General features: G+C 45.4%; 1 protein-coding gene across 1 annotated transcript in view; it reads left to right on the plus strand.

The window, feature by feature from the left end:
- TG (thyroglobulin) overlaps positions 1 to 23250 on the plus strand; it is a 426102-nt gene that overhangs the window by 110670 nt on the left and 292182 nt on the right. Inside the window, exons 21-23 of the mRNA XM_040354673.1 lie at positions 4153 to 4302; positions 12788 to 12958; positions 18960 to 19079. Of these exons, the coding sequence (XP_040210607.1) occupies positions 4153 to 4302; positions 12788 to 12958; positions 18960 to 19079 (441 nt within the window). The remainder of the gene's footprint in view (positions 1 to 4152; positions 4303 to 12787; positions 12959 to 18959; positions 19080 to 23250) is intronic.

A 23250-nucleotide genomic window follows, 5' to 3' on the forward strand; every position in this document is an offset into this window, starting at 1 on the left:
CGCGGTTCTTTTGAAATGACTGTCAGTACACTCCGGCGGCAAGAGTCTCTTGCCAAGAATCTCGTCAGGGAAAACAACAGGTTTTTCCTGACGAGATACTCGGACGTGTGTACTAGGCCGTAGGGTAGCCCATTCATTTAACCACTTCAGCCCCGGAAGAATTTACCCCCTTCCTGACCAGAGCACCTTTTGCGATTCGGCACTGCGTTGCTTTAACTGACAATTGCGTGGTCGTGCGACGTTGCACCCAAATGAAATTTACCGTATTTATCGGGGTATTGCCCGCTCCGGTGTATAGCGCGCACCCCTAAAGTGGACCTGACATTCCTGTAAAAAAACATTTTAGTACTTACAGTTTTGGTGTCTTGCACGGCGTCCATCGGCGGCCTCGTCGGGTCCGGTGTCCGTCTGCGGCTTCGGATGTCCTCTTCTTCGGGTCCGGCATCCTTCTGCGGCGTCCTCCCCGCTCGATCCCCGCTTTCCCGCGCCGAGTTTGAATACTGCGCCTGCATATACCGAGCGCAGTACACTTGTGTATAGTCGGGCAGGCTCGGCTACTCTCGCGCTCACGTCCTGTACGTCCAGGACGTGAGCGCGAGAGGAGCCGAGCCTGCCCGACTATACACGAGTGTACTGCGCTGGGTGTATGCCGGCGCAGTGTTCAAACTCGGCGCGGGAAAGCGGGTATCGGCGTATATCGCGCACCCACGATTTTCCCCTGATTTTCAGGGCAAAAAAGTGCGTGGTATACACCGATAAATACGGTACTTCCTTTTTTCCCCACAAATAGAGCTTTCTTTTGGTGGTATTCGATCACCTCTGCGGTTCTTATTTTTTGCATTAAAAAATTTAAAAAATATCGACAATTTTGAAAAATTTTAATACTGTGATATTTAATCCCTAACTGTAATGCCTCGTACACACGATCGGTTTTCGTGACAGCAAAAGTGCGATGTGAGGTTTTTTTCAAGAAAAACGGCCGTGTGTAGGCTCCATCACACTTTTTCTGTCAGTTTTCCTGCCAAGAATCTAAATTTTCGTGACAGGAAAAAATCCTATCACGAATTGCATTCATCTGTATGCAATTACGACGCGCAACAAAAACACGCATGCTCAGAATCAAGCAAAAGAGCCGAACTGCCTATTGAACTTCATTGATCTCGGTTCCTCGTACGTGTTGTACGTCACCGCGTTCTTGATGGTCGGAATTTCAGCCAAGATTAGTGTGACCGTGTGTATGCAAGACAAATTTCAGCCATTTTCCTGCTGAAAAAAGAAACACGTAGCTTGATTCAGAAAGAGTTAGGCCGGCGTATCAGTAGATACATCGACCTAACTCGGAATCTGCCCCGTCCTAAATTTAAGTGTATTCTCAAACTGAGATACACTTAAACCTAGCTAAGATACGACAGCCTGTGCCGTCGTATCTTAGGGTGCAATATTTAGGCTGGCCGCTAGGTGGCGCTTCCATTGAGGTCGGCGTAGAATATGTAAATCACTAGATACGCCTATTCACGAACGTACGTGCACCCGACGCAGTAAAGATACGCCGTTTACGTAAGGCATTTTCAGGCGTAAAGTTATTCCATCAAATAGTTGGACAAGTAATGTTAAGTATGGCCATCGTTCCCGTGTCGAAATTTGAAAATTTTACGTCGTTTGCGTAAGTCGTCCGTGAATAGGGCTGGACGTAATTTACGTCCACTTCGAAACCAATATGTCCTTGCGGCGTACTTTGCCGCAATGCACACTGGGATATGTATACACGGACGGCGCATGCGCCGTTCGTAAAAAACTTCAATCACGTCAGGTCACCCTCCATTAACATAAAACACGCCCCTCAGCCTAATTTGAATTAGGCGCGCTTACGCCGGCCACATTTACGCTACGCCGCCGTAAGTTAGGAGGCAAGTACTTTGTGAATACAGTACTTGCCTATCTAACTTAAGGCGGCGTAGCGTAAATACGATACGCTACGCCGCCTTAAAGATGCGGCGGTCTTTATGAATCCAGCTAACGGTTTTCTTGTCAAAAATCACGATCGTGTGTACGAGGCATTACACTGCCTCATGGGATGTTGGCTACACCAAGATTAAAGATCCAGCTAACATTAAAAAAAAAAAAAAAAAAAATAGTAAAAGTTCCACTTTAGCAGCCCTCACTAATCCCTGTAGGTGCAATTACTGTGGAGCAATTAATCCTCAAAATTCTAATTATCTCTGTAGCTCAGCTACCCCCTTCCAGTAGTGACTTCACAACTTGACATTCTTTCAAATGCTAATGCTAATGTAAACATAGTGAAAACAGTGTTGAGACCCTGCTTGAAAGACCTCACTGTTTGTATTGTGGACTTTGGGGATGAATTGCTCCAATTGGTGATAGCTCCAGAGGTCAATGCAGGCATATTTTAAAGCATATTTACTGTTGTTAAAAATGTGTAAATATTTGAATAGCCATAGATGCGCAGTCCTTATCATACCTGCCCACAGGCAACATATATTCTGAGGGATGTGGAACAGCCTTACAGCTTGAAAGCTCAGCTCTATCAACTTAGAAAGTTTATGTCAAGCGCTATGTTAGGCACCTGTAATTCTTTTTGGTTTTTATTTTTTGTATGTTGAAAAAACCTAAATAAAGCAAAAAATAAATAAAAATAAAAGTTTTTGACAGGGGAAAAAATGAGCATCTCCAGCAGATAAGCTGCTTTAAAGGGAACAATAATACTGACAACTGGCATGGTCAGGCATTTCCCTTGACAATGGGTCAGATGATCATAAGCAGCTGTTTGGCAGCTTAATCCAAATCTATATATTTTTTTGTCTATTATTTATTATTTGTTTTCCCACAATTTTTTACCGCTTTATAAATTGATGTTTTTTTTTATATATTTCTACCTATGTTTCATAAAACCATTGTTTTACTAATTGTACACAGAATGCCTGCATAATACAGTGCTGAATGATCATGCTGGGCTTTAAAGTGGATGTAAACCCAAAACATTTTTTTTTATGTCACAATGTAGAGAATAAGATTTCCTATCATCTGTATATAATCCAGCTCTGAGCAATCCTCTTTTATTGTTCAGTGAAAATTAACAGACTTCCAGATAAAAACCTGTCTAAATAAAAAGTCCTTTCCTCTCTCCTTGCTTTGGCCCCGTACACATGTCCGAGGAACTCGACGGGCAAAACACATCGTTTTGCCCGTCGAGTTCCTTGTGAAGCCGCCGAGGATCTCGGCGAGCCGAAATTTCCCATTGAACAACGAGGAAATAGAGAACATGTTCTCTATTTCCTCGCCGAGCTCCTCGTCGGCTTCCTCGGCCGAAAGTGTACACACGGCCGGGTTTCTCGGCAGAATCCAGCTCCGACCGAGTTTCTGGCTGAATTCTGCCGCGAAACTCGGTCGTGTGTACGGGGCCTTTGAGTAACAGGTTATTTACATATCTAGCTTGGACATGTTTATCATATGTTATGTTATGTTTATCATAATATGAGGTGATCCACAGGTCATTGTATATTACCAGGATGTGTTATGTGGGGGAGGGGTGGATTTCTCGCTTTTTATACTTTTTTTTATACTTTCACTCAAAGCAAGGAGAGAGGAAAGGACTTTTTATTTAGACAGGGTTTTATCTGGAAGTCTGTTCATTTTCACTGAACAATAAAAGAGGATTGCTCAGAGCTGGATTAACTCTGCGTGGCAAGACTGGGCACAGATGATAGGAAATCTTATACTCTACATTGTGACATCAAAAATTTTTGGGGTTTACATCCACTTTAAGGCTCCATTTCCACTAGCGTGACTTGTCATGCGACTTTGGACATGACAAGTCACAGCCCATTGATCTCAAAGGCACCCATTCCCATCTATGTGACTTAAAGTTGCAGCGAATTTGAAAAGGTTCCTGCACTATTTTGATGTGACTTTTGATGCAACTTTGATCCAGAGACTGTAAAGTTGTATCAAAGCTGCACTCAAAGTCACATCAAAGTTGTGCTCTAAATCGTGTGACTTTGGGGTTGCAATAGTGGAAATGTAGCCTTACAAGAAGAAAGAAAGCCTAGCACTAGCTCTGCACTTATTGGCAACAGGAACTGCAGAAGGTAGTTAAAAATCCAGTGTGGTCACACCTACAATGATCCTTTGCAGGGATTTGTCCAGCGGGAAGTTACTCTGAAGATGAGGAATGTGTGCCTTGTCCACATGGCTTCTACCAGGAGAAATCGGGGAGCAGCCAGTGCCTAAAATGTCCTCCGGGCACCACCACTGCCTATGCTGGAGCATATAAACCGAACCAATGTGAGTGTAATTCTAATCAATATCTAATTTTTCCACCTGTCTCTTTTAGGAACCAAATTTGTACCCCTAACGTTCCGAGAATGGACCGAGGTTCAGTTTCATCGGTCCAAACCGACCGTGTGTATAGCCCATCGGTCTGTTTTCCTTCGGTCCAAAATTTTAAAACATGCTTCAAAATCGAACCGATGGACCGCTGCCCGATCGGTCCAAACCGATGGTTAGTACAGAAAGCATTGGTTCAAAACCCGCGCATGCTCAGAATCAAGTCGACGCATGCTTGGAAGCATTGAACTTCGTTTTATTCAGCACGTCGTGTGTTTGACGTCACCGCGTTCTGACCCGATCGGTTTTTGGAACGATGGTGTGTACGCACATCAGACCATCAGGCCACTTCAGCGGTGAACCGATGGAAATGGCCCGTCGGACCATTCTCATCGGTTTGGAACGACCGTGTGTACGCGGGTTAAGACGTACGCCCAGGGCCGTTTGAAGGATTTTGGGGGCCTCAAGCAAAATGGGGGCCCCCAAGCATCCTCCCCCCCGCACTCAAAGCCTACGTTAGCGCTACATTAATTTTTTACACCCATGTTCTTACCCCCCCCCCAGTCCCTATGTTTTTCTATTCTCACCTCCCCTTCTTCCATGTAGGCTGCCGCTGTAGCGTGGCCGAGCTCCTCTTCCTCCTCGTAGTCTGGTGTTCTATCATTATGGGTCCCCAGTCCCCTATCAGATAGTGCCCGGGGGGGGGGGGGGGGGTACCGCATGGTACATGGGATTCAGTTTCCTGTGTTCCTGGCCGGACTGAAAGGAAGTGAGCACTCAGTGCCTTTTAAAGGCGTATCTCTGTTTGTGGGTCAGGTGCACAGATACGTTGGCGCACATTTATACATACGTCGGCGTATCTTGAAATACGTCAGCGCAAGTGCTTTGTAAATCTGGGCCTATGTATTGTAGGTGCACCTTATGTTCAATGTTTATTTGTATATATTTGTATATATAAAATTGTTGTGTATATAATATCCATTTTTTTTCTTTTTCTTCCCTTGAAATGTGTTTATGAATCAGTAGTAGCATGTACAAATCATGGCTTCTCTTTAATGAGGCCATATGATCAATCTGTTTGTGGAAAGCTGATTCCATTTAACATCCCAAACCCTTTCAAGACGCTCAAGTTTGTTAACCAGACCCAAATGAAGCATATGTATTGCACATGTATCAGGAGTTGGTCTTTATGTGGTCATGGCAATGAATGTGACACATCCAGTTCCCTCGCTTAACAAAGCTGAGTAATGAGATTTCCTGTTTTGGAGGAACACATAATTAAAATCTTCATCGTGACCTTTTGTCAAAATGTTTATAAGGTTTTGTGCTTTCGTGGTTTGGGAAGGAATTTTGTTTGTCTTGGGGCTGATCACAGTTGTGCTTTGTACATTTACCTTTAAGTGGAACTGGAGCAAAACAAAATGTTTACTATGGCTCGAAGGTAGGGTTTTTCGACAAAATTAGATATGCATGCAAAGTTTCTTCAACCTAAAACAATAAAACACGCTCATGAACTGTGTTTTTTTTTTTTTTTTGTGGAAAGACAAAGTGGAAACTTGACTGGGACTTTAGGGATAATTGAAATACCATGAAACAAAAAAAAAATACAATTTAAAATATTTATTTATCATCACATTAAAAAAAAATGACCATAAAGAGAAGAGGTGCTCATCACAATTGCCTATCCTACTAGTGTGGGTCAGGGAATCAGACCTCATCTCCCTAATGGAACTTCACCTAGCTCGGAAAAATTATAAACAGAGGGGTAGATTCAGGTACCGCTGCGCACTCCTTACGGAGGCGCAGCGTCCCGTTTTTGCCCTGCGCCCCCGCAAATTATTTGCGCTACGCTTCATTCACGAAGCAGTAGCCACGTAATTTGCGTGGGCGCTCCTCAAAAATGCCCGGCTTAAGGGCGCGTAATTTAAATGATCCCGTAGGGGGCGTGGATCATTTAAATTAGGCGCGTTCCCGCGCCGAACGTAGTGCGCATGCTCCGTCGGGAAACTTTCCCGACGTGCATTGCGGCAAATGACGTCGCAAGGACGTCATTTGCTTCAAAGTGAACGTGAATGGCGTCCAGCGCCATTCACGATTCACTTACGCAAACAACGTAAAATTTAAACTTCGCGACGCGGGAACGATGGGTATACGTAGCATTGGCTGCCCCTGCTATTAGCAGGAGCAGCCTTACGCGAAACCCGACGTACGCAAACGACGTAAACTGCGTACGCAGGGCTTGCGTAGGGTTGTGAATCGGCGTTAGTATGCAATTTGCATACTGTACGCTGACCACAATGGGAACGCCCCCTAGCGGCCAACGTAAGAATGCAGCCTACGTTATGACTGGCATAAGGAGCCTTATGCCAGTAATTTCTTAGGCTGCAGTCGGCGTAACGAGGTTCCTGAATCAGGAGCATTCATAACGCCGGCGCAGGTAAGCAATTGCGCTGCATAACTATGGTTACGCAGACGCAATTGCTCTTTGAATCTACCCCAGAGGTTCTATACTAAGATCTGGGCCATAGGACTAGCCTTCCGGAAACTCACAAGAATTACTTGACAAAGTGTGGTTGTGTTTGGTATGGTGGTCGCAGGGAGAGACCCCTTGCTCCACCCTTTTCCAACTTCCTGTGCACTTCTCTATTCTTCATCCTACATTACCCTTGCTTTACTAAAACCATAATTGAATTTGGTCCCACTCATTACCCTTTCATGCTCCCCCCCCCCTCCACAGACCCCAACCTTACCTAGGGACAGGGGAGCTGGTCAGAGTTGATGAGAAGATGGATGGAGTCAAATACAGGGAAATCTTAGAAGTAAACCTTTTATAGTCTGCAAAAGACTTGAGACTGGGGGGAAGTTCACCTTCCAACAGGACAACGACCCTAAACATACAGCCAGAGCTACAATGGAATGGTTTAGATCAAAGCATATTCATGTGTTAGAATGGCCCAGTCAAAGTCCAGACCTAAATCACATTGAGAATCTGTGACAAGACTTGAAAATTGCTGATCACAGACGCTCTCCATCCAATCTGACAGAGCTTGAGATATTTTTCAAAGAAGAATGGGCAATAATGTCCCTCTCTAGATGTGCAAAGCTGGTAGAGACATTCCCAAAAAGACGTGCAGCTGTAATTGCAGTGAAAGGCAGTTCTACAAAGTATTGACTCAGTGGGGCGCCATACAAATGTACACCCCACACTTTTCACATATTTATTTGTAAAAACAATTGAAAACCATTTATAATTTTCCTTCCACTTCACAATTATGTGTCACTTTGTGTTGGTTTATCACATAAATTCCCAATGAAATACATTTACGTTTTTGCTTGTAACATAACAAAATTTGGAAAATTTCAAGGGGTATGAATACTTTTTCAAGGCACTGTAACCAGGTATGAAGTAAAGAGAAAGGGAATGGAGGGGGGGGGGGGGGGGGGCAGCACTGTAGTGAAAGGGAAGGGAAATGAAGGAGAATGTAAATAATCTTCTTCACATGGAAAAAATAATTTACGAGAAAGAAAGTAAAAATAGAAAATCAGAAAGAGAGAATGGCCCAGATTCACATAGGAGGGCGTATCTTTGTGCGGGCGTAGCGTATCCTAGATACCCTACGCGGCCGTAACTTATAGAGGCGAGTACTGTATTCACAAAGAACTTGTGCCCTAAGTTACGGCGGCGTAGCATAAATGGGCCGGCGTAAGCCCGCCTAATTCAAACTAGGCTGGTAGGGGGCGTGTTGTATGGTAATGAATCGTGAACCCACGTAAATGACGCACCTAACGAGCGGCGCATGCGCGCGCATTCTCAGTATGACGTCTAATTTTCTCCCTAACTTACGCCGGCTCAATGTTTAGTCGACGTGAACGTAACCTACGCCCATCCCCATTCACGGACGACTTACGCAAACGATGTAAAATACGACGCTGTTCCGACGTCCATACCTAACATGACTTACCCCTGCTTTATGAGCGGTAAAGTTACGCCGGTAGGACGCCTTACGTAAACAGCGTATTTTAATACGCCGGGCTCAAGTACGTTTGTGAATCGGCGTATCTAGCTCATTTGCATATTCGATTCGGAATTTAACGGAAGCGCCACCTAGCGGCCAGCGTAAATATGCACCTAAGATACAACGGCGTAAGAGACTTACGTCAGTCGTATCTTATACAAATTCTGGCGTATCTGATTCTTTGAATCAGGCGCCGAGATACGATACCTCACATTCAGACTTACGACGGCGTATCTGGAGATATGCCGTCGTAAGTCCTTTGTGAATCTGGGCCAATATCTTTAAACCAATCTCCTGCAACATTGTCCAGAGGCCGAAATTTCCGACAACAAATGTTTGAGAGCTGGTTCTCAGTTTTTCCAACAACAAAAGTTCTTGTCGGAAATTCCGATCGTCTGTAGCCAATCCTGATGCACAAAAATCCTACGCATGCTCGGAATCAATTCGACGAATGCTTGGAATCATTGAACTTCATTTTTCTCGGCTCGTCGTAGTGTTGTACATGACCACGTTCTTGCCGTTCGTAATTTCCAACAACATGTGTGTGACTGTGTGTATGCAAGACAAGTTTGAGCGAACAATCCGTCGTAAAAAAAAAATCCACGGTTTTGATGTCGGAATGTCCGATCGTGTGTACGCGGCATTAGTGTGCATAGACCATGGAACAGTTGTTAATGGGTTCCTAGAGCTTTATTGCCCAGTTTTTGACCAGGCCTTGGTATTTTCATGTAAAAAATAGTCAGTGATGCGAATGAAGTAAGCTGCATAATAGTAATGTTTTAAATTTGGTAAGCTTAATCCCCTTTTGCATTTGGGAAGGCATAAAAAGTATTTTCGGATGCGTAGTCTCTTTCCGGGCCATGTGAAACTATCAAATTCCTTGTCTAGCTCTCTGAAAAAATCTGGAGGAATTTGTATGGGAACAGCTTGGAATACGTACAACAATCTTGGCAGGGATATTCATTTTAATAATTGCAATGTGGCCTATCCACGAAAAAGTCAAGTTTTCACCTTTTTTGGAGATCCTGCTTTCATTTTAGATAGCAGAGGCAACTTCTTTTTTCTTTTTAGTCTTATGATTTTCATTTTTGGTGTTTGGAGTACCCTTTAAAGCCCTGGTGAAATTGGGCCAGATCCACAACCAGCGGGCGCAACTTAAATGTTCCGATTTAAGTTACACCGCCGCAAAATTTCTACCTAAGTGCCTGATCCACAAAGCACGTACCTAGAAATTTGCAGCTGTGTAACTTAAATCTGTCCGGCGCAAGGCGTGCCCAATCTAATGGGGCGAGTCCCATTTAAATTAGGCGCGCTCCCACGCCGGACGTACTGCGCATGCTCACGACGCTATTTTCCCGACCTGCTTTGCGTTACGTTACGTTGCGCCAAGTTTTGTGAATCGCGCCGGGTAAAAAAGAGATGCGGCGGGAAAAAATGTTTTTTAAATAAAAATTTGATAGCGATGCGGGAAAGAAGGTTATACTTTTACATGGTGTACTACTGTAAGTTTACACTTTGTAAAAGCAGCCCTAATTTTGCGACGGCAAACTAACACTTACGGAGAATTAACGAAGGGAAAAACCTTTGTGGATCTCCGTAACTGCTAATTTGCATACCCGACGCGGAATTTCGACGAGAAATGCCCCCAGCCACCAACTATTACACCTGCCGGATCTTAGGAATATCTATGCGTAACTGATTCTGTGAATCAGCCGCATAGATAGAAACAGGGATACGACGGCGTATCAGCAGATACGCCTGCGTATCCCTTTTGTGGATCTGGCCCATTGTTTCTTTGTCTGGACTTATGTTTAATTAGAAAGGATGATGGTACTCCCCAATTAGGTGTGAGGATCTCCTTGGTATTGGTGTAGCGCCCTGCTCCTGATGACCAGGCGCTATGTTTAAATTTAGTGGATGTCTGAGCTGGTAGTTAGCTCAGACTCTGATGATTAAGGCTAAATCAGACTCTGTTCCGGCTATGGCTGTGCTTGGAGGGTTTTCCCATTGTTTGCCTGTAGGTGGCGATTACCACCACAGGCCATTGTTGGAACACAGGCAGGCCAGAGTGTATTGGTAGTTTTTCCCCGGGAACAGCCCAGTGGGAGTGGCAGGGCATGCTGGGGAAGGATACTTAAGGGGCAGATGCCATTTTCTCTGGGCTCTTTGCCTCGTGGCCCTCCTGGCTCAAGGTATGTGATGGTCCATTTTCAACCCCGGGACTACGTGGCCCGAGGCGGCATTTCCACCAGATAGGCCCAGTTGTCTTGAATGGGGACTGCACTTTAAAGATGTGATCCTGTGCTGTCCGTCCTGCGGGAGGAAGCCACTCAATGGTGGAAACCAGAGGAGGACCTGTCCTGGGGAGGACCAAGCGGAAGGCTGGTATCTCGGGAGAGCCTGGTAACTTTATTGGAGGATGCACCGTATTCTATGATGCCTTACAGTGTTGCCGGGTCAGCTTAAAGGCTCTAAACTGTACAGCTGGAAATCCGGGTACTAAATCCTGTGGCAGCGGATTCTGGATTCTCGATTTCTACTTTCAAAGAAAAGTCTGTGGCAGAGACTGTATTCTTTTTTTGTCCGTGCATCCTCCTGGCTGCTAGGCCAGTGAGAGGGGCGTATCCGGGTGAGCAATACCCACTCTGAGGAAAGTGGTGCGTGTGACTTTTGAAACATAGAAGTTCCTCAGTGATCTGCATCGTGTGCCTGAACCTTCCCCTGACCCTCCATCCCTCTATCTATACAAGTTTGTGTTAAATAAAACCTGACAGAAAAAGGATTTACAACTTGTGTGGACATTGAAGTTTCTTAGACTCTCATCTCATCCCCTAGACAACGAAGAGTGAGATAACGTGCAAGGCCCAAATTTAAACCAGCAGCTCCTACGGGGATAGTGCTACATTGGTATTCAGTAGTTTTTTTTTTTTTGTATACACTACCTATGACACATACCTGGGGCCAGATTCACGTAGGAGGGCGTAACTTTGTGCGGGCGTAGCGTATCCTATTTACGCTACGCCTCCGCAACTTAGACAGGCAAGTGCAGTATTCACAAATCACTTGCTCTGTAAGTTGCGGCGGGGTAGCTTAAATTGGCCGGCGTAAGCCCACTTAATTCAAAGTAGGCTGGTAGGGGGCGTGTTGTATGCACATGAATCGTGACCCCACGTAAATGACGCGCCTAATGAACGACGCATGTGCGCGCATGCTCAGTATCACGTCAAATTTATGCCCTAAGATACGCTGGCTCAATGCCTGTGACGTGAACGTAACCTACACACAGCCCCATTCACGTCCGACTTACGTAAACGACGTAAAAATATACGCTTGTTCCGACGTCCATACCTTGCATTACAGGGGTAACTTTACGCCGGACGTAAGCCTTCCGTAAACGGCGTAGCGGGCGCAAGTACATTCGTGAATCGGCGTATCTAGCTAATTTACATATTTGACGCGTAAATCTATGGAAGCACCCCTAGCGGCCAGCGTAAATAAGCGGCCCAAGATACGACGGCGTAGGAGACTTACGCCGCTCATATCTTGGCAACAGAGAGGCGTATCTGATTCTATGAATCAGGCACACAGATACGACGGCACAGATTCGGACTTACGACGGCGTACGTGGAGATACGCCGTCGTAAGTCCTTTGAGAATCTGGCCCACAGTGTATTGTACATTCTCAAGGAATAGGGATGGGTGTAATGACAATGTAACTCCTCTGGAAGATGTCAGACCCAGAAGACCAGGGGGCTTGTGGAGGTCAGGCGCAAGCAATGGAAAAACTAAAATTTAAAATTTAAAACTAAAAGATTTGAAAAATAATCTGTTAAAGCAACCGATGTTTACAGAAACTACTGTCAAAGTATGAACCATTCATCTTAAAAAAAAAAGTGCTAAAAGGAAAATGGTGAAGCCAGGCTGTCAAGAAAGACACCTCTGCCCTTCCGGTGACAGCCAAGTGTTACTCCGCTCTGTATACAGTATGTCAGTGGCCAGATGGGATTATTAAAGATGGAGTTTAGCTGTTGACCTTTGACAAAACATCAACCTTTAGAGATCAGTAACAGCATTGTTTTGTCTGCTTGAGCTGCATGCTTTGGGGGAAGAAGGATTGTATTTGAAACAGCTTATGGAGCAGATTATGAAGGTACCACCATGTGTACATCCTTGGAGTATGAAGCCTGCTTGTTCCACTTTGTGAACCTTTACCGAATAAGTAGGACTGATTTGAATGCGATGAATTATCCAGCTTGTTTATGCTGAAATTGATTTCCTTACGGCATGTCATACATGGATTTTAGAATCTATCAATATCGGTAGATAACAAATCTTATTTTTCCTCGGCCCAAATAAACCATAAGAATGATAAAATGAAAGAACACTTGACTAGTATGGCTGCTCATGTGTCTGTTGTGTTTTGTCAGGTGTCACGCATTGTCAGGCCAATACTCGCGGATTACGCTGTGATGACAAAGGACAGTTCCTGCCTTTACAGAGAGATGGACCAACTGAGAAGTATTTCTGTGTTGATAATGGCGGGAAGAAGCTGACATGGACGGAAACTGACCAGGAACTCCGAAATGACCAATGCTTACGTGAGTACTAACTAGGAACTCCGAAATGACCAATGCTTATGTGAGTACTAACTAGGAAATCCAAAATAACCAATGCTTACGTGAGTACTAACTAGGAACTTCGAAATGACCAATGCTTATGTGAGTACTGAGTGAGTGAGTGAGTTACTTGTATAGCACAACAAATGCAAACTTAATCACCTCAAGGCTCTTTCCGTCCAGAGTCGTGCCGGTCCTTCAGAAGAGGTGGGTCTTTAGTTTTTTCCTAAAGGCCTGATGGTTTTCGTCCAAGCGCATGGTAGTGGGTAGAGCATTCCAGAGCCGTGGTCCTTGGACCGAAAATCTACGTTCTCCCTTCGATTTGTAGCGGGATTTAAGAATTTGGAGAAGGTTTTGGTTGGTTGACCGGAGAACGCGCTTGGTGACGTAGGGTTTTATCTTCTCGCTTAAGTATTGGGAAGCGTTCCCCTTTATACATTTGTGGGTGAGGCAGAGTGACTTGAATGTCACCCGATCCTGTACGGGCAGCCAGTGGAGGGACCTCAAGACCAGGGAGACTGATCCCCCCCTTTTTTTTTACCTGTTACCAGTCTGGCTGCCGTGTTTTGGACGACTTGTAGACGTGAAATCTGGTATTTCTGGTAGTACTAACTAGGAACTCTGAAATGACCAATGCTTATGTGAGTACTAACTAGGAACTCCAAAATAACCAATGCTTACGTGAGTACTAACTAGGAACTCTGAAATGACCAATGGTTATGCCAGTATGTCTGGGGGTCTACATGTCAACTAGATTAAAAGTTGCGTTGAGTTAATGACCATGGGCTTGTTTGAATATTTTTTTTTCTTTCTTGGCTCTGTCAGTTATTCCACCTTGCTATATGTCTATGCTATGCTGTACCCATGGATTGTGACTTAATTATTGTGAATCTGTATTTTCCTTAGTAGGAATGAGCACGGGTTCGGTCCAAACCTGTAAGCAAGCTGTCACTTCCGCAAATCAGAGCCCGATCAGCTGCAGCCAGGGCATTCCCCACACCGTAGCCACACGTAACAAAGGGGAAGGGGGGATGCTGGTGACATTATTGACCAAATATGGCTACATGGCCAAGGATATGGTTGTTCCCAGCCCACAGTCACAAATAACAAAGGGACAGGGATTCTTGTGACATCATTAACTACAGTACTTCAACACTGAGGATGTCATATGACATCCTTGACTTTGAGCGGTGATATCTGAAGGATGCCTGCAGCTACAGGCATCATTCAGATATCATTGTTTGCAGCCGGCGATTCTGTGCACGATAAGAACGATCATAGCGGCAGTTCTACTGCTTGATCGTTCTTCTAGGCGACGGGAAGGGACATCCCCCCTCCCACCGCCATCCTGTACTTCTCCGGGCTCTCCCGTGCCATCGGTGGCCCGGAGAACGAATCGGCTGGCGCCAGCTTAGGACGATAGAGATTTACAGTGACCAGATGGTCACCAGTCATCTCTATGACGTCACGCCCGGGTACCCAGAAGTAAACAAAGCCGCAATCGCGGCTGTCAGCATGAGAATTTTTTTTCCCAATTCAATGCATTCCTCCCAAGAGCATTCCCATGTATAAGAGATTGGAGTCAGGAGATACATGGTCAGCTAGCACACGTGTAGAGGCCTCTACCAAGATGGGCAGCTCTACACATAGACACAAAGCGAAAGTATTTTAGTAATGACGTTTTAGTAAACATCAGCTTCAGGGAGACCACAGGCAATACTGGAGACTTGTCCTTTGCATTCCATCTGCTCTTTTTTTTTTGGAACTGCTTCCAGAGCTTTGTTTCTCTTTAAGTTGTAACTGTGTTGCAGTACTTCTCCCATTCTTAAATTCTATTCTTGGCTGTATTCCTCATTTTCATCCTCATCAGGCCCTGTAGAAGGGTGCATACTGAGTTCTTTAAAACCTTCTGGCTTGTTTTATTACCTTTCACCAAATAAAAGGACTAAATGTGGACCTCTAGTCTATATTTTTTTTTGCCTTTGACATTTCTATACTCGGACTCAGGCCCCGTACACACGTCCGAGAAACTCGACGGGCAAAACACATTGTTTTCCCCGTCGAGTTCCTTGTTCGGCTGTCAGAAAACTCGTCGAGCCAAATGTTCCCATTGCCTAACGAGGAAATAGAGAACATGCTCTCTTTTTGGCTCGACGAGTTTCCCGACGGGTTTCTCGGTGAAAAGTGTACACACGACCGGTTTTCTCGGCAGAATACATCTCCCATCGAGTTTCTTGCTGAATTTGCCGAGAAAACCGGTCATGTGTACGGGGCCTCAGATGAGACTCCGGGAACAGTCTGGAAAAAAGAAGGGAAAGGAAAGACATGATTGCATTTTTTAAATTCATGAAGAGTGTAAGAAAAGGTTGAGCAGGGCAGTATTTTCAATATACAGTAAAGCCAATATCAAGAACACGGGTACATGAGCTCAAACTAGCAGGAGGAACGTTCAAAACGAATCTTACAAAATATTATGGGCCAGATCCACAAAGAGCCGCCGTAACTTAAATATTCTGATTTAAGTTACACTGCCGCAAAATTTCTACCTAAGTGCCCGATCCACAAAGCACTTACCTAGAAATTTTCGGCTGTGTAACTTAAATCCATCCGGCGCAAGGCGTTCCTATTCAAATGGGGGCGAGTCCCATTTAAATTAGGCGCGCTCCCGCGCCGGACGTACTGCGCATGCTCGTGACGTCATTTTCCCGACGTGCATAGCGCGAAATTACGTTGCGCCGAGCTTCGTGAATCGCGCCGGGTCAAAAAAGTTGCGTCGGGAAAAAAAAAAGATACGGCGGGAAAAATAAAATAAAAAATAAAAAAATAACAGCGTCGAGGATAAGAAGGGTCTACTTTTACAAGGTGTAAACAGTTTACACTTTGTAAAAGCAGCCCTAATTTTACACATGCAACTTAATACTTACGGAGAAAAAACGAAGCGTAAAAGCTTTGTGGATCTCCGTAAGTGCTAATTTGCATACCCGAAGCGGCATTTCGACGCAAAATGCCCCCAGCGGCGGATGCGGTACTGCATCCTAAGATCCGGCAGTGTAAGTCCCTTACACATGTTGGATCTTCTGTCTATCTTTTGGAAACTGATTCTGTAGATCAGTTCCAAAGATAGAAACAGGGATACGACGGCGTATCAGTAGATACGCCGGCGTATCCCTTTTGAGGATCTGGCCCTATTTTACCAAAAGTGTGGCTGGTGCTTGGAATAGACTTTCAGGAAAGGTAGCGAGTCAGTCAACTGTATTCATACTCCCTCTTCTATGTCCACCTAGCATAAGTGGCTCCATCTGCAGGTCTATTGGTCAACGGTCCACGATCCAGTAGGATATTGTCAACAAAACCGCAGAATCCCCTGTCACAATCTCCCGAACCAGGTTTATTTACACTTTAAGCTATTAGTATCACCAAGCATTCAATTTTTCTTCTTCTAGTACAGTCAGTAAAAAAACAGATCATTCTGAGCTCTTTGGCGGATGTGTTTGGCAGCTCTGGAGAGACACTTTATGATGAAGTGAGTGTAGTGAAAGGGCTCGATTAACTTCCAGGAGACTAATAAGACAATTGTCTTAAAAGACGGCCAGCCAGGGATTATTGCAGCTTGAGAAATACCTCTGCAAGAGCAAATTCTCCTTGTGTCATTCTTTTTTTAGAGTCACCCTCACCACTGTGTTTCCCCGAAAATAAGACGTACCCCGAAAATAAGACCTAGCATTATTTTCCAGGAGGGCAGCAATATAAGCCCTTCCCCAAAAATAAGCCCTAGTTTAAAATGCTTGTAAAATCCAATAATTCAATCGGCGGGTCACAGAAGCGCAGAGCTGCATTATAAAAAAAGGTATTTGGCACAATTATATTACAGAAACACACACATTGTACATTATATAATACTGTAATAGAGTGGATTATAGGATTTTACTTGATTTTTAACTCGGTTCACACTGGGGATTCCTGTCAGGCAGGAAGGGAGAGGAGGAGAGAAGACAGCACATTACATGGTAAGACCTACCCCGAAAATAAGCCCTACTGTGTCTTTTATAGCCAAAATTAATATAAGACCCGGGCTTATTTTCAGAGAAACACAGTGGCCCGGATTCAGATAGAATGGTCTATCTATGGGCGGGCGTAACGTATCGCAGATACGGTACGCCGCCGTAACTTAGGGCCCAGTTTCGTATGCAGAAACAACTTGCGCCCTTAGTTACGGTGGCGTAACGTATTTGGTCTGGCGTAAGCCCGCCTAATTCAAATGGGGATGATGTGGGCGTGTTTTATGTATATTAACTGTGACCCCGCGTATTTGCCCTTTTTTTACGAGGGCCCCAATGCCACTAGGGGGCCCATCAGGGTTGCCAGGCTCAATAAAACCAGGGACAGTATGTAAAAATCTGTGTTTTTTTTTTACATCTGTCCCTGATATGTGCAACATTTTGAGATTTTAGCTGCCCCGCCTAGGCAATGCCTCCTGGCATGGTGGCCATCTGTAAGCCCGGGGGCCCCATAATCTTCTATTGCCCAGGGGCCCCATGAGTTGTCAGTCCACCCCTGGAAGAATGCCACTCTTACAGACAGCTGAAAAATGATTGATGTTGCTGGTTCTGATGATTTTGGACCAATAATTTTTCAGGCACCACCAAATGAACGGTCAATCAGCAACAGCTCAAGAAACCATTGGAGGAAACCTGGTTTAGAATGGCTGCTCTAGAAGTTGCTTGAGGGTTCCTTGATAAATTAACAATTTCTGTCTCTCAGATACACTATATTGTCAAAAGTATAGGGATGCCTGCCTTTACACGCACATGAGCTTTAATCACATCCCAGTCTTAGTCTGTAGGGTTCCATATTGAGTTGGCCCACCCTTTGCAGCTATAACACCTTCAACTCTTCCGGGAAGGCCGTCCACAAGGTTTAGGAGTGTCTATGGGAATGTTTGACCATTCTTCCAGAAGCGCATTTTTGAGGTCAGGCACTGATGTTGGACGAGAAGACCTGGCTCGCAGTCTCTGCTCTAATTCATCACAAAGGTGTTTTATGGGGTTGAGGTCAGGACTGTGCAGGCTAGTGAAGTTCCTCCACCCCAAACTCATTCATCCACACTATATTGCCAAAAGTGTTGGGCCACTACTCTAAATCATTTGGTGGAGGGGGGGATTATGTTGTGGGGTTGTTTTTCAGGGGTTGGGCTTGGCCCCTTAGTTCCAGTGAAGGGAACTCTTAAGGCGTCAGCACACCAAGACACATTTTTGGACAAGTCCATGCTCCCACCTTTGTGGGAACAGTTTGGGGATGTTCAAACACCAGTGCACAAAGTAAGGTCTATAAAGACATGGATGGAGTCCTAGCCTCAACCCGATAGAACACCTTTGGAATGAATTAGAGTGCAGACTGCAAGCCAGGCCTACTTGGCCAACATCAGCGCCTGACCTCACAAATGTGCTTCTGAAAGAATGGTCAAACATCCCCATAGACACACTCCTAAACCTTGTGGACAGCCTTCCCAGAAGAGTTGAAGCTGTTATAGCTGCAAAGGGTGGGCCAACTCAATATTGAACCCTACAGACTAAGACCGGGATGCCATTAAAGATCATGTGTGTGTGTATGTAAAGGCAGGTGTCCCAATACTTTTAGCAATATAGTGTATCTTTCATACACTGGTGGTGTGTATGTTCCTAGGTGTGTGCACACCTGTTGCAGGTATTATGGAGGGAAGTCTCTCTCCTCTTGCTGGATTTCAATTTATCCGATACAACACTGGAGGCATAACCAGGTAGCAACCCTAGAGCAGCAGGACATTTAAAATTCCACAGTCGACTCTATGAGCTCTATGAGATCTAACTTTTGGAATCCTCAAAAGCCCCAAAGAATCTTGGGGTTGGCTCACCCCAGCAGACTCCACCAATAATTGAGATATTGCTTTTCAGTACATGTTGTAGAGCATCCCATTAAATGACATAAATGCACTTTGTTATTCTAGTGCTACAAAAGTTTGACTTGGTCCCAGAAGACGGACTAATTGTTGATGATGGAAATATGGGGATTGCACAGTCCACATCAGTTAAGTCACTTCAGAAGACCCTTTTGGAATGTATTGATGGTAAGTCTTAGTACATATGAAATTGTTATCCTCCTGTGCCCAAGGTGCCTGTTAAACCCTAAAGCCCCATACACACGATCGGAATTTCCGATGGAAAAAGTCAGACTGACTTTTTCCATCGGAAATTCCGACCGTGTGTATGCCCCATCAGACTTTTTTCCGAGGAATTCCGTCGGGGTTTAGATGGAATTCCGATGTGAGTTTGGCCGGGAAAAAGCCAGATCGTGTGTACGGGGCATACAAGATCACTTTCAGTTTGTGGGCCGGATTCAGATAGGAGATACGACGGCATATCTCCTGATACGCCGTCGTATCTCTGAGTGCGGTCGGTCGTATCTATGCGCCTGATTCAGAGAATCAGTTACGCATAGATATCCCTAAGATCCGACTGGTGTAAGTGTCTTAGGCTGCATTTTCAGGCTGGCCGCTAGGTGGCGCTTCCGTATGTTTACGCAATGAATATGCTAATTAGGTAGATACGGCGATTCAGAAACGTACGTTCGGCGCAATTTTTTATGCCGTTTACGTTAGGCTTTTTTCGGCGTATAGTTACCCCTGCTATATGAGGCGTAGCTAATGTTAAGTATGGCAGTTGTTCCCGCGCGGAGTTTTGAAATTTTACGTCGTTTGCGTAAGTCGTTCGCGAATAGGGCTTTACGTCATTTACGTTCACGTCGAATCCAATACGTCCTTGCGGCGTACTTTAGAGCAATGCACACTGGGATATTTTACGGATGGCGCATGCGCCGTTCAAAAAAAAACCGTAAAAAACGCGGAGTCAAGTAAAATTTAAATACAACACGCCCCCAACATCCCCATTTGAATTAGGCAGCCTTATGCCACAACACATACGTTAAGCCGCCGTCACTAAGGGCGCAAGTTCTTTCTAAATACAGAACTTGCGCCCAAAGTTACAGCGGCGTAACGTATCGGAGATACGTTACGCTGGAAGAAAGATGCGCTCATCTTTCTGAATCCGGCCCTCAGAGTCAAGTCTCTGCCACACCCTTGAATGTATTTCTTCTATATTGTGTCTGTTTTTGGCTACATACATTTTGACACGTACATTTTTGACTTTGCATGTGTTATATTTTGGAACTGGTGATGGATATACTATGCACTACTTTCCTCACACTGATATGTACACAGGAGAAAGAAGTGGGACTTTTTCTTGCTTCTTTCGAAGCACCAAAAAAATCCCCATTTTTTTTTTTTTTTTGTGTATATACATTTGTTATAAATGTATCACACCCAAGAACCAATTTTTCACATCTCTCACACTCAGAAAATTAATGTATCACAGTGGTAAAACGAATAGTCACGCTATCTCACTGTAACACATAAACACAAGCGAGACTTTAACTCCTTAACCTAAAGTAACACAGTTTAAAATAAATCTATTCTAGTATGTACCGTACTTATAACTCAGAAAAGTCCCTTCTGTTGCTCTCAGACTCCTCTAAATCTCCAAATCTCTTTTTTTCTACTGTGACCTGACTTCCTTGTTAGAGGATGGATACATTCAGAGGCAGCTCTAGGCTTTGTGAGGCCTTAGGCAAAACTTGACAAGGGGCCCCACTCACACCCATGATAAGAAAAATAATTCAAGGACAAGAGCCTCTTCCCCACAACCCTGGCCGGTGGTTGCGGGGGTCTGCATGCAGGGGGGCTTATCTGAATCTGGGAGCCCCCTTTAACAAGGCGGCCCCCAGATCCTGTTCTTTAATAACTAAGGGGCGGGGGGCCACCCGTGATGTCACCTGGTGAACCCGCCCCTTGTGATGACATTGACTGAGGGCATGCTGGGTCATTGAGGTCACAAGGGGTGGTGTCACTGATATTCACTGGTTGTTAGGGATACTGGCGGCCCCGCTCCTGAGTCAGGGCTCATAACGCTTCCTGAGCACAGCAGTGTTAAAGTCCCCTGTCCCTCAAAACTGGGGTAATGCATTGGGCAAGTTAGGCGGCCGCGAGGCCCCTGTGAGTGTGAGGCCTTAGGCGACCGCCTAATTTGCCTAATTAAAGAGCTGCCTCTGGATACATTCCTACATAGAAATTTAACGTGTTGCGCTGTCACAACATAGTGCATTGATCGTCACAAATTAATACGTGTTAAAGGATCACCAAAGAGAATTTTATTAAATTTTTAAAATAACAAACATGTTATACTTACCTTCACTGTGCAGCTCGTTTTGCACAGAGTGGCCCCGAACACCCCGTCTTCTGGGGTCCCTCGGCGGCTGTCTCGTCTCCCCCAGCAAGAACTTTCCACCTTCATGCAAGCTCTCTCGCATGGTGGAAAGTTCTTGCGGGTGCACTCCCGTGATACAGCCAGCGGCTATAGCCGCTCACTGTATCACTCGACCCAGCCCCCTGGTGTGCGCGCCATTGGATATGATTGACAGCAGTGTGAACCAATGGCTACCCTGCTTTCAATCAACCAATGAAGGAGCCGAGAAGCCGACCGAGAAGACTGCGCGTTCACGGCGCAGGACTTTCGAAGGATCAGGTAAGTAAATGGGGGCTCAGGGGGTTGGGGGGTTGGCTTTGCGCTATGCTGAGATGTTTCCAAAATCAAATAAAGTCCATACAGTGAAGAATAAAATGTGTCCCCCGGTGCAACACCCAGTGCTCCCCATAGGAAAAGACAGGGCAAATGTATCCTCTTACCAGATCATTAGACCTATCATGGTCTATATACGCATCAGTGAGTATTCACCCCTCACTTTAGGTATAACCCGCCTTTCCTTTTCAGCCACTCAAGGGATGCCATTGATGGAAGTCACCATTAAATTAATCCTTAAGGAATCTCAGACCTGGTCACACAGTATGCCAAGAAGAGGAGGAAAAGACTCTTTGCGCAGCGTTGAGTAAAAGCAAATGAGTTCAATAAAGGGTCTACTTACAACCAGGGCTTTTTTTCAGCAGGAACGCGGGGGAACACAGTTCCGGCACCTGCATCTCTGAATGTATGTAATGGCTAGGGGTGCTGGGGTGTACCGGAGGGTCTATTATTGCTGGCTGCTGGAGGATCTATTGTTGCTGGAAGGGATCTATTTTTACAGGGGTCTATTGTTGCTGGGGGGGTCAGTTGTCGCTGGTAGAGGATCTAGTGTTGCTGGAGGGCTCTTATACTCCTGGGAGACACCAACTGTTGTGGGAGGGGTCTATTGTTGCTGGCTACAGTGGATCAATTTTACTTCCTATCGTATACAAATTACTTAGCACCACAAACTGATACTTGGTTCTGAATCCATTACTGAGAGGTGGGTAGGGGGGTGGAACCAAGGAATGGTGCTCAGAGGTGGGTAGGTAGTGGAACCAAGGAATGGTGCTCGGAGGTGGGTAGGGAGTGGAACCAAGGAATGGTGCTCGGAGGTGGGTAGGGAGTGGAACCAAGGAATGGTGCTCGGAGGTTGGTAGGGAGTGGAACCAAGGAATGGTGCTCATAGGTGGGTAGGGAGTGGAACCAAGGAATGGTGCTCATAGGTTGGTAGGGAGTGGAACCAAGGAATGGTGCTCATAGGTGGGTAGGGAATGGAACCAAGGAATGGTGCTCAGAGGTGGGTAGGGAGTGGAACCAAGGAATGGTGCTCGGAGGTGGGTAGGGAGTGGAACCAAGGAATGGTGCTCGGAGGTGGGTAGGGAGTGGAACCAATGAATGGTGGTGGAGGTTGGTAGGGAGTGGAACCAAGGAATGGTGCTCATAGGTGGGTAGGGAGTGGAACCAAGGAATGGTGCTCGGAGGTTGGTAGGGAGTGGAACCAAGGAATGGTGCTCATAGGTGGGTAGGGAGTGGAACCAAGGAATGGTGCTCATAGGTTGGTAGGGAGTGGAACCAAGGAATGGTGCTCAGAGGTAAGTAGAGGGTTGGAACCAAGGAATGGTGGTAGGGGGTGGACACAACAGGTGACACGGAAGTAGGGAGTTCCTGCACCTATTCTCTGAAAAAAGCCCTGCTTACAACAGCAAAGTTTCAACGGGCATTGTAAAAACAGATACTCGTCTTACACCCCCCACGGGCACCACAACCTCACCGCTATTTCCTTGCCTGACGTAAGTTTAGTCTAAACAGACATCTTCTGTAAGGCAGAGGTGGCTTATACCTAAAGTGAGGCGTGAATACTCGCTGATGCGCTTATAGACCAAGATAGGTATAATGATCTGGTGA

This window comes from Rana temporaria, chromosome 5 (genome assembly GCF_905171775.1).
Source record: "Rana temporaria chromosome 5, aRanTem1.1, whole genome shotgun sequence".
Classification (NCBI taxonomy): Eukaryota; Metazoa; Chordata; class Amphibia; order Anura; family Ranidae; genus Rana; species Rana temporaria.